The sequence below is a fragment of the Chiloscyllium plagiosum genome, unplaced genomic scaffold (genome assembly GCF_037043375.1).
Source record: "Chiloscyllium plagiosum isolate Xiang-an unplaced genomic scaffold, Cpla_swu_hap1 HiC_scaffold_8, whole genome shotgun sequence".
Lineage (NCBI taxonomy): Eukaryota > Metazoa > Chordata > Chondrichthyes > Orectolobiformes > Hemiscylliidae > Chiloscyllium > Chiloscyllium plagiosum.
The window spans coordinates 20,521,183-20,532,801 of record NW_028270146.1 but is presented as its reverse complement, the minus strand read 5'-3'; the positions used below and the strand labels follow the sequence as shown (position 1 = coordinate 20,532,801).

Here is an 11,619-nt window from a genome sequence, read left to right as displayed (position 1 = left end):
CAATGAGAGAAAGGACTAGACTTGATGGGCCAAATGGTCTTTCCTGATGGGATGTTTACAGAACACTCTCACATGCGTGCGTGCATGCGCGCACACACACACACACAATGTGATACTTAAATGGAGTTAAGGTTTCACAGAGGGATTGGGATCTTCCTCTGTGTTGCTACTTTCAGCCATGTGAGGCAAGTTGCCTCTTGTAACTAATTGTGCTCCGGTGATGCTCGGAGGGATCTACTGCCCTAGAGGTCCTTCGTTGATTGTCAGACCATAAATTCCAAAAAAAAAATCCAAGTTTAGATCTTCAGCAAATGCTCATTGCACCACTTATTTATTTTTCTGATGTGACCGCGATCTTCTGTCTTTTTTTTATACAGAAATTCAAACAAGAAACACATAATTTTAATAACTACAATTTGATATATATCAATATTCAGGATACCCCAGCAGAGTGTGGGCCACAGTATGTACAAGATTTACAAAGGTTTTACATTCCAAGACTTTCCAGCTCCATTCAACTGATATCAGACATCAGAGAATGCATTTAGCAAACAATGAGATAATGAGAGCATGAGATTTTCATACTTTAGAAATTGCAATGAGCTGAGGGAGAAGTGGTGACACCCTAGAGACCCACCATCCATTGTGTTGTTGTCCAATAGCCTTCCTGCTCAAACCTAAGGTTTGATTGTTTCTTCAGCAATTGTCCAAACCTCCATTCTGTCTTCATCAGGTTATGGGTTTTTATCTGTCCCTTTGCCTTACAATGCACTATGAAGCACAGACAAAAAAAATGGTTTATCTGGATTAGGTTTAGATCTGGGACACAAGCAGGCTCACGTTCACAATATTTCAAGCCTCCAAAACAAAGAGCGTGCCTTTAGCTGATCTGTCTTCCACGGGATCCACACCCAGTGGAGGCATATTCTTCCTAGACAAGAGCCTTCTTTCAAATTTCCCGTCTCTGACATGGATATGAACTTAGGCTGAACCTATGGTTGTTCACCATTTGAGATACTTGAATAACCAATCTATTCACAGGGTCTTTAGGTAAAAGCTAAATGGCCTACTGAATTGTACTACATTTATACTCAGTGTATACCATACGAGCATAGACCATTAGAAATGGGAACAGGAGTAGGCCAATTGGACCTTGAGCCTGCTCCGCCATTCACTTTCCTGCCCTTTCCCTGTAACCCTTGATTCTGTTACTGATCAGGAATCTATCTGAACCTTAAATATACTCGCAAGGACACTGCCCCCACAGCTCTCTGCGGAAATGAGTTCCAAAGGCTCACACTCCTCTGAGAGAAGAAATTCCACCTTACTTCAGTCTTAAACTGGTGCCCCTTTGTCCTAAGACCATACCCTCTGGTTCTAGACTCTCCCACGTGGATTAGCATCCCCATCAGCATTTACCCTGTCAAGCCTCTTAGGAATCCTACCTGCTTCGATGAGGTCAACTCTCATTCTCCTAAATTAAAATCTGTAAGGTCATGTTTCTCTTCAGCAAAGTAGTTCTCGTTTTCAGACTTAGAAAGTCATTTCGCTCTCAGGGAAAGATTGTCCAGTTGCCACTGCAACTCAAATGATGAGTAGTGTATGGAAATGATCAGTGATCTAATAACCTGCTCTATTGGGAAGAAACTTTCAGGTTACAATCCTGTTTTTTATGTTTCAATCTTGTGGATCTTCAAGTTCTTACTAAATCAACCTGTGGAATGTGTCCATTTCTTTGAGTGTAGCCCATTCTCCCATCAATTGATTATTAAAGATCTGCCTGGACTTCCCTCCCTTTCTGAATGGGGTTGATAAGTTATCACCGACTGATTCTGGTTCAGTTCTTTTGTTCCAAAAGATATGCATTTTATGCTGTTTTCAAAAAAAATGTTACTTTTGGAAAATCTCCAACAACAATTAAAGGCTGAAATAATGAGATTACACAATCGTAATTGTTCATTTTTCGGTGCTAGAGGTGTTACTTGGTAGGAATCAATACTTCATTAAAATGGATGAGAGAGAAATGGAAAATTGGCTTCGCGTGAGGCCCACTGAAGATGTCACCTAGTAAGGTAACAAAACGCCTGGAAATGAACCTTTCGGCTCAGCGAGCAAACCTACATCCAGAAATGGAGAATGCTGAACTCACTTTGTGAATTTGAATGTATCTACTGTGTAAATACAGCAGCTTCACCCCAGACAATGTGTTGAATGGTGAGACAGGCAGCGAATTGCCATTTTGGAAAAGTTCACCATAGAGTGAGCCATTTCTGGATGCTTGAGTTTAACGTTTACCTCTGGCAGGGAAGTTGCTGCAACATTGGTGCATTAAAAATGGTAAGATTCATAAGTCTGGCCATTACTTTAGCAGCTAATTGTGGTCAATTATTTGTCAAACAAGGTGTCTTTAGGCTTACTTTGGAATCAAGTTGTCAGATTTGTGTAGTATCTCTGGACCCATGTGACACAAGAGGAAGGAGTCATTGATTTCTCCTACGATGTGAGGAGGAAGAATTGGCTGGTGATTGCAGCAATTTCTACAGCCTGTTATAGGTAGGGTGTAAACTTAATAAAGGGCTGTGCAAAGAAGATACAGATGTGTGGACAGAATCGATGAGGATTATCCCATGCCGAGCCTGATAATAAAGGTTGCATTTTTCCACATACCAACCCCAGCTACAAATGAAGAAACGCCAGAAACTCATTTGCACACGGTTCTGCACTCATATTCAAACAGATCATTCCCCCCTATGGAACACAAGCAATTCTGATAAACATTGCTCTTCGGTGGGTCGGTGTGAACTGGTTGGGCCAAAGGGCCTGTTTCCACACTGTGGGCAATCTAATCTAATCTAATCTAATCTCACACATACGGAATATCTAAGGATTAAAACATAGTAATCACCCCGAAGAAAGCAGTATCTCACCTACAATTCAAATGTGCCCAAATAATGTGTTTTTAAAAAAATATTCATTCACAGAGTGTAGGTGTCATTGGCGAGGTGACACTGGCTAGTATGACCAATATTCATTATCAGAGCTGCTTGTGGCTCAGATAAAAGTTGCCTTACTTCTGGATAACAACTTTTGGGATTCAAGTCCCTCTCCACAGCGATAGCCCAAGGCCGACACTCCATGCAGTGCTGAGGGAGTACAGCAATGCCAGGGACGCCATCTTTCAAAAGAGCCACTATCTGTTTGCTCACATGCATTTACAAGCTGTCACCATTTTGAAAGAGACTAGAGGATTTCTCCCTGGTGCCCTGGTCAACATCTAGTTCTCAATATCGCAAACAAAATAACAAATTATCTGGGCATTATCACATTACTTGTTATAATTCTAAGGGACAATTGACTGTTGTATTACAGAACAGAATGTCATTGGTCCTTTGAGACCTCCAGAGGTTGTGAAAAGCACTATATAAATGCAAGTCTTTCATTGCTGCTCTTGGATTAGGGTGTTAAGTTGGGACAAGGAATATAGACCAAAGTAAACTTGCCATAGTCCTGCTAGCTCATTAGAGGCAGATAGCAGGAGGTGGTTTAACCTGAGAGTCACCAGACCTCAGGCAAAGGAGGAGGTTGAGAAGGAGATTCTTTATGACTGAGAGACTCAGCCAGTGCAGAAATTGAACCCACATTGTTGGCATTAACTCTGCATCACAAATCAGCTATCCAGCCAACTGAGCTAAACTGACCCACACAGCGGATGGATACAAGCCTGTACGAGGGTTGGTTTTACCATTATAACAGGTAACATCAGTGACCCAATAGAATCAGGGTCCAGTCACACTAGCCTAATATGGATACATTGGCCTCTCAGGGTGGATGTGCCTTTCTGCCCCTTTCTGACAGCCCACAGCTCGGCTGCCCAAGTATCCAAAGATGATGAAATGTAACTACTACAAGGGTATGGTTGGGTTGGGGTATCATTGCATCTGGAGAGGGAGTGTGGTCTATTGAGGAACATATCAACAGCCTTAACCTCTCAGACCTCTGCCCCCTGTGCTAGCCCCTCAGGGAAGCATCAGACAAGGAGAACGATTTAGAGTCGACACAGCAGCAGCACCACATTGGCCAAGTGCATCGGTCAGCTACTTGCAACACATCATGGCACAGTTGAAAAATGTGGTGCTGGAAAAACACAGCAGGCCAGGCAGCATCCGAGGAGCAGGAGAATCAACGTTTCGGGCATAAGCCCTTCTTCAGGAATGAGGCTGGTGTGCCAAGCGGGCTGAGATAAAAGGTAGGGGGGAGGGAATTTGGGAGAGGGGCACTGGGAATACAATAGGTGGAAGGAGGTGAGGGTGAGGGTGATAGGCCGGAGAGGGGGTGGGGGCGGAGAGGTCGGGAAGAAGATTGCAGGTCAAGAGGGCGGTGCTGAATCCGGAGATTGGGACTGAGATAAGGTGGGGGGGAGGGGAAATGAGGAAGCTGGAGAAATCTACATTCATCCCATGTGGTTGGAGCGTTCCTAGGCGGAAGATGAGGCGCCCTTCCTCCAGGTGTCGTGTGGTCAGGGTCTGGCAATGGAGGAGGCCAAGGACCTGCATGTCCTTGGCGGAGTGGGAGGGGGAGTTAAAGTGTTCAGCCACGGGGCGGTTGGGTTGGTTGGTGCGGGTGTCCCAGAGGTGTTCCCTGGCACAGGGCACAGGTTAACGTTATGATTGTGCTAAAATTGTCAGTCATGTGGGCATTGTATCTGGTCGGGACTGGAGGCAATTTTAATCCAGTGCCATTTAAGGAGGTTGAAGGTGGGCTGAAGTTGAGCTAGGAATCAACCTCCCTGCTCTGGTATTGTTGTCAGACCTGAGCTCACTTGGCTTTGCTCAACTCACTCCCCAGGCCTTTAATGGCCATTAGAATGCAAGCTGGTTGAATGGCTTTCTGCACTGCGCCCACCACCACACCCACACCCCCACTATCAAAGAGGATGCCTGGTCTTTGGAATCAACCAAACAAACAGCTAACATTTCCCTTGCTTCAGCAGCACCCACAGGGATGGGTGGCAAAGTCTCCTCAACCAGTCCTCAACACGGTGTAGTCTGTGGAAACCAGTACCAAAGTCGAGTAAGGAGGGTGGAGAATGAGGATCGACAGGGCAAGTGGGGGAAGGACTGCTCCAATGGGAGTAGGCTGGGGGTAATCTCCCCCTTGTTGATGATGATACAGCTAGGTGTCACCTGGAGGCTGGGCTGGTCCGATGTGGGAAACACCTCGGAGGCAGAAGAGGAAAGGTATACCGGGGCCTTGGACAGAGGGGTTTCCAATATCTTCTCTATGCTCGTTTGGGCATTTATACGGGGGGGGGGGGGGGGGGGGGGGGGGGGGGGAGCGGGGTGGTTGGGAGTTGGGGGAAGCAGTTCTAGATTGGAGAATATAAATCTGGCCAATATTGCTGGTGTAAAGTGGAAGAGGTTTGTGGAATATCTTCTATCTTAGCAATGGGCCTAAGGTAGCAGGAAAACTTTAATGATTGGCCCATTAAAGCCTTTCTCCCAGAAACCATGGACATTCATTGAGCATGAGATGATTCACACGAAACATTAATAGCACAATAATGCTTCATTTAAATATACCCTGGTCACATCTGCCTGTCACTAATCTCTACCCAGTTATAGTATTCCATAGGTAGTGCCATCATTTCGGAGGGATGTCAGGTTAGATGTGGTACTATGATATTTTAGCAAAACATTGAAGAATCATCAATTGCCAAACAATGTCATTTTACACCCAATTGACTTTAAAATTGGGGTGCAGGGCAAGCCCAGTTGAGACCATTTCCCATTTCGGAGATTGGCTTGACCCCCCCAGTGACCCTTAAACCCTGGGAAGTTGGAAAAGCAAATTTTAACAAGGGCCAAGAATTCAGATCTGTAGCACAGCTCTGTTGGAAGTCCAGTGCAGGCATAGTGGACTGAATAGCCTCCTTCTACACTGTAACGACATTAGGATTCTGTTATTCCAGCCCATTTACATTGGGAACATAATTTTCAGTGAGGCATTGAGTGTCAGATGGGGTTTGGGCATACGTCTATGGGCAAATCCTAAAAGGTCACTTTCACCCCATGTCAAATGGGAAATATCCCAGGGAGTCTCCTTGGAAAGTCTGAACATATTACACCATGGAGCCACCCACTCACTGCAGAATGGGCCAGGGACTCTCTGGGACAGACACTCCAAATCAGTCCAAGGGTGATCGCCATTGTGAACAACAGAGTGAAGGGCTGTACCAGGGAAATTCTTCGGTGAGCCTCTGCAATGTTGGGGGTAGTATTTGGGTGTTTCGGCACCAGAGCTGACCACTCCAGAACCGCACTTACTGCAGATAACCTTGCAGTGGCAATGCCCCTGATGCCAATCACCTCAAGCTGGGGAGTTGCTGTCTCCGTCTTGGAGACCTGTGTCAGATGGACGTTCTGATATCCCCCAGAAACCAGAGGCACTGTGAGCTCCCTTCAATTCATCTGCTTCCTTCCACATCAAGTTTAGGAATTTCTCAAACCTAAGAGGTGACAGAGGGGCAGACTTAGTAAGATAATCCACTCAAAACGACTAAAAGTTTTTGCCACCACAGACTTTGAGCACTATTTGCCTGTTTTTAATCCCCATCTTATTCTGCACACAGTGTGCAGAATAATTACTGAATCATGGAAATCGGATCATTCTGGTCCATTAAATCTCCTTGAATTCAGGTGATTTATATGCTGAATAAAAGGAGCGAGTTAGACGCCAGATTCTAATTGAGAGGTGGAGCTGATTTATATGTAGAAAGTAGAGACCCTGGGAATTATCAGTTGGACCAATAAAAAAGGAATAGAAACAGGCCATTCAGCCCATCAAGTCTGCTTTGTGATCCAGTGATCTGATAAGCCTCAGCTCCTTTCCTGCTTTCTTTCCCAATACCTCAAGTCCTTTACAGATTAAAATAGGGCTAGGTTGATAGTTCATGGAGTCACACAGGACAAAAACAGGCTCTTCAGCCCAACTTATCTATGCCAGCTAGGTTTCCTAAACTCAACTAGTCCCATTTTCCTGCATTTGGCCAATATTGCTCTAAACCATTCCTGTCCATGTAACTGTCCAAATGTCTTTTAAATGTTGTAATTGTACTTGCCCCTACATGCACTACCCTCTGAGTGAAAAGGTTGACTCTCCAATTCCTTTTAAATCTTTCCCCTCTCACCTTAAACCTTTGCCTTCTAGTTTTGGACTTCCCTACCCTGGGAGAAAAGTGAAAAATCACACAACACCAGGTTATAGTCCAACAGGTTTAATTGGAAGTACACGCTTTTGAAGTGCTGCTCTTTCATCAGGTAGCCAGTGGGGCGGGATCATGGGACACAGAATTTATAGCAAAAAATCAAAGTGTCATACAACTGATGCGATGTATTGAATAAGCCTAGATTGCTGTTGAGTCTTTAATCACTTAGAATGGAGATGCAGGTTTCAATTCATTAATATGTAAATCTCAGAACTTCTTTCAAGTCAGAGTCTGATAAGCTCGTACTTCCAAATAAACCTGTTAGACGATAACCCGATGTTGTGTGATTTTTAACTTTGTCCACCCCAGTCCAACACGGGCACTTCCACATCATATCCTGGGGTAAAGACTTTGGCTATTCATCCTAACCATGCACCTCATAATTTTATAAACCTCTGTAAGGTCACCCCTCAGCCTCCAACGCTCCAGGAAAGAAAGTCTCAGCCTGTCCAATCTCTCTGTGTATCTCAAACCTTCCAGTTTGGTAACATCCCTATAAGTCTTTTTTGCAACTTTTCCCATTTAAATGGCATACTTCCTGTAGCAGGGTGACCAGAATTGTACACAGTAGTCCAAGTGTGGCCTTACCAATGTCTAAGAAATATGGCAGGAAGGTTAGCAAATCATTGAAGAAAGTAGAAGGTTATCAGCACCCTGTGGAACTCCCATTTTGGGAGTGGAGGGCAACATCATCTTTCAGAAAAATAGAGGTGAGGTGAGCAAACTAGGAATAAATGAGAAAAACCAATGCATTGTGAAAATATTACTTATGTGACATTAAAAAGTTCCGCTCTTGTGAACGCATCTCACAACCAGAGCCTGCAAACTGAAACCTTCCATTGTTTTATGTCAGGCCGATCACTAGTTACTGTTGCTATGGTAACATGTGCCAGCTAAGATGGCTGCCATGACACAAGTGTCAAATGAACCAGGAAGCATGAATGAATATATTTCAATTGAATTAAACTCAAATCGACAGCAACTGCTTCATACTTAAGTTGGAATTATGGAATTAGGTGCTGCTTTACTCAGTAATGTGAACTCAGCTGACATTTTATGAAAAGAAATGACCATTTCTAATTGCAGAGAATGTGGAGAAAAGATGAGATTCTGAATTGGGCCTACACATGGATCACTGATGAGCTGGGAGGGTTGAATGGCCTTGTGTGTGTTTTATTCTGATCATAAGGTGTCCCTTGTAAGTCTGGTTTATGAACAATGAATCAATGGTTAGAGGATGGAGGATTTAACGAGGATGCTGCAACCAAGACTAATTCTGGAACATCCAAGTACATTTTTGAACACAATTGAAAAAATAAAGAACAGAAAGAAAAATAAAACTACCAAAATCCACCAGTGATCACTTTGGCGCAACTCCAAATGAATAATTATAGGTTATAGTTACATTACAAGTCAATATAACAACAACAAATTGTTAAAAAAAACACACACGCACACACACACACATATCCATCAAGAGTAGCCTGATTAAAAATAAAACGGGGAGAGAGGCCTGACAGTTAAGTCAGAACCAACATCATGTTGCTTTTGTTGCTGTGAAATAGTCTTGAAGAGTACTGCATCATAAAAGACTGCAGCGATATAAAGAGCTAACAGTTTTTTATAAAGTTTAGAACTTTTCTGTCGACAGCTCATCAGGCGTTGCCTTAGACTGCTCGCTCTTCATTTCCTCGGGTCTTTCCTCCTCCGCCATCTTGCTCTGCCCATCACTGGACACCGTTCCTAACACTTTAGCACTGTGCTCCTGTGCTTTCGCCCTGAGGGCTGCTATGCTGCTCTCCCGCAGTTCCTCTTTGGAAATGGCCGCCTTGGAATCCTTGCCCTTGACTTCTCGCTCCGGGTCCTCCTGGCTGGCCTGACTGCCGTGCTCGGCTTCCACTTTCCTCACCACCTCAGATGCCTCGAGGGACTTTTTGTGCATTCCTAGAAAGAATTGTTGGTACTCGGTTTTAGAAAAGCGTCTGGTCATTGGTAAGCCATCTTGAACTGAAAACAGTAAAGCAAAGAAAGATGCCAAGATTAAACTGTAGCAGGAACCTGGGAGCTAAAGGCTTCATTTAACACAGACACTACAGGTCAGGACAGGTCAGATCATTAAGACACAAAGGTTTCATCGGAGAATAAACTCACTCATAATAAGGGTGCATGATCCCCAAGGCCACATCCAAATTTAGGTGGTATACACCAGAGTTTGGTGGACATATAAATGCCAACTTTGAAGATTGTCCAAATTAAGCATCTTACTCTAACCAAGGCCATGTTGAGAATTCACTAATGGTTAATCATTTAAACAGGGTTTTAAACAGGTGAACCTACTAACTGCAGACATGAATATATTGGGTTTAGGTCTAGATTGATAAGCCCAATGTCACTGGAAAAAGATTTGTTATTAGAGCTTTTTGTCTTGTGCTCAAATGCAAGAATACCAAATTTCAAACAAGCACACCAATTGACCACTACACCTGAAGAAAGTAAAGTTCTATGTAATATAACATTTAAAATTCAAAGGAGTAAATGATATTTAATTTGTAAAGGGAAGTGTTATTTAATTCCTAAAGTTAGTCAGATTTCATTCATGGTCATCATGCTCAGCAATCCTCACTACTGGGACAAGTCGATTGTCCACAGACAGTTAGAATGTCTGCTCTCAATCCATTAAAAATTGGCAAATTCCTGTGGTTAAGAGCGCTAACCTCCTCAGAAAGGTGATTTGGATGAACTCTGATGGTTTCTACAGGAGCGGGAAGGAGGGGGTTGGTTAATGGCAGTGCAGAGGAAGCTAAGAAAATCAGAAATGGAATGTCATGCTTTTGGAATGAACGCATTTGTAAAACTCTCTCATTCCTAATTGTTAAACATTCACAACAAGCAAACAAGATGCACAGCAATTTTTATTATTGGAGGAAATAGAGAAGAATTCTGTCTCCATCAAGCTGAGGGATCAGAGAGGAGCATTTGTTTGGATTGTACCCAACATCAGTACAACCACGATGTTTCCGGGAATAGAGGGGTTGGTTGAGTTGTAAAGAGAGGCTGGATAGACTGGGATCTATTTCATTGGAGCATAAGAAGTTGAAAGGTGATCTTATAGAGGTTCATAAATTCATGAGGGGTATAGATAAGGTGAATAGCAGATGGCTTTTCCTGAGAGTGGGGGATTTCAGGACTAAGGGGTACATTTTTAAGGTGAGAGGAGAAAGATTTAAGAAAGACGTGAAAGGCAATTTTTGTTTTACACAGGAGGTTGTTTGTGTGGAATGAACTTCCAGAGGAAGTGGTGGATGCAGCACAATTATGTTTAAACGACATTTAGAGAAGTACATGAATAAGAAATGTTTGAAGGGATATGGGCCAAGCGCAGGCAGGTGGGACTAGATTAGTTTGGGATTATGGTCAACATGGACTGGTTGGACCGAAGGGTCTGTTTCTGTGCTGTATGACTCTATGACTATGACTTTATGAGTAATTCCTGGTCCCTCTGTCCCAATCAGATTCACACAACCCCACCTTAAAACATCATGAGAGGATGGGTTGGAGGGTGATGGAAGTGAATGGAGAGGACAGGGCAAGGGAAACAGTTTGGGAGCACTTGTCATATCAGACCCTTGAGGATGGCACTTTCCCCCCTTCTATTCCTGCCCATAGCCTGGTAAAGGATGAGTTGCTGGATGTGTCCCCTTCCCCTGAATTCCTCAGAACTGAGGCTTGGGAGAAGTGGTGGTGGTGGGGTCGGAATGCGAGGAGGGGGTTGGAATGTGGCCCTAAAGTAGGCAATGAACGTCTACTTAAAGGCCTACACTGGGGATGAGAGTGATGGGGATGGGGCAGGCAGGAGGTTAATGGGAAGGACGCTCAGGGAATTTTACAGGTGAACCTACTGCTGCGGGACTGTTAACGAATTTTCCATCAAGCACTGAATCAGTTTGTCCCAATCTGACAGAGTCCATCTAATTAGGACTTGGATTCCATTCCTCACTGGACCTGACAGAGGACCTTGCATTTTATCCATTCAGATTGAATTGAAAACTCATTGAAAGTTCAGTATTTTAAGCAATTCTCCAGCCCAGTTGATAGAAGGTTATTATTTCAGACATGGAGGGGATGTTATCCCTTGTGGAGGAGTCTTTAACAAGGCGGCAAATCTTTAATGACATTTTTATACTGAGAGGAGAAGAATATTTTACCCCTCAAAGGGACACGAATCGGAACTCTGTTCTATACAGAGTAGTGGAGGCTGGGTTATTAAATATGTTCAGATAGAATCTGGACATCATTTGCTTGGTAAGAGAGTCAACAGTTAGAGGAGGGGCAGACAGTAAAGTGAACTACACAGC

The 11,619-nt window shown here is 43.7% G+C and overlaps 1 protein-coding gene across 2 annotated transcripts in view; it reads right to left on the bottom strand.

The window, feature by feature from the left end:
- Positions 1–314: 314 nt before the first annotated feature.
- Positions 315–11,619, bottom strand: part of vsx2 (visual system homeobox 2) — a 77,259-nt gene continuing 65,954 nt past the window's right edge. Inside the window, exon 5 of one of the 2 annotated variants that reach the window (XM_043697089.2) lies at positions 315–9,208. In XM_043697089.2, the coding sequence (XP_043553024.2) occupies positions 8,895–9,208 (314 nt within the window). In that variant the 3' untranslated portion in view covers positions 315–8,894. Of the gene's footprint in view, positions 9,272–11,619 lie in introns of both variants that reach the window. The other variant, XM_043697088.2, reaches the window with a different exon arrangement.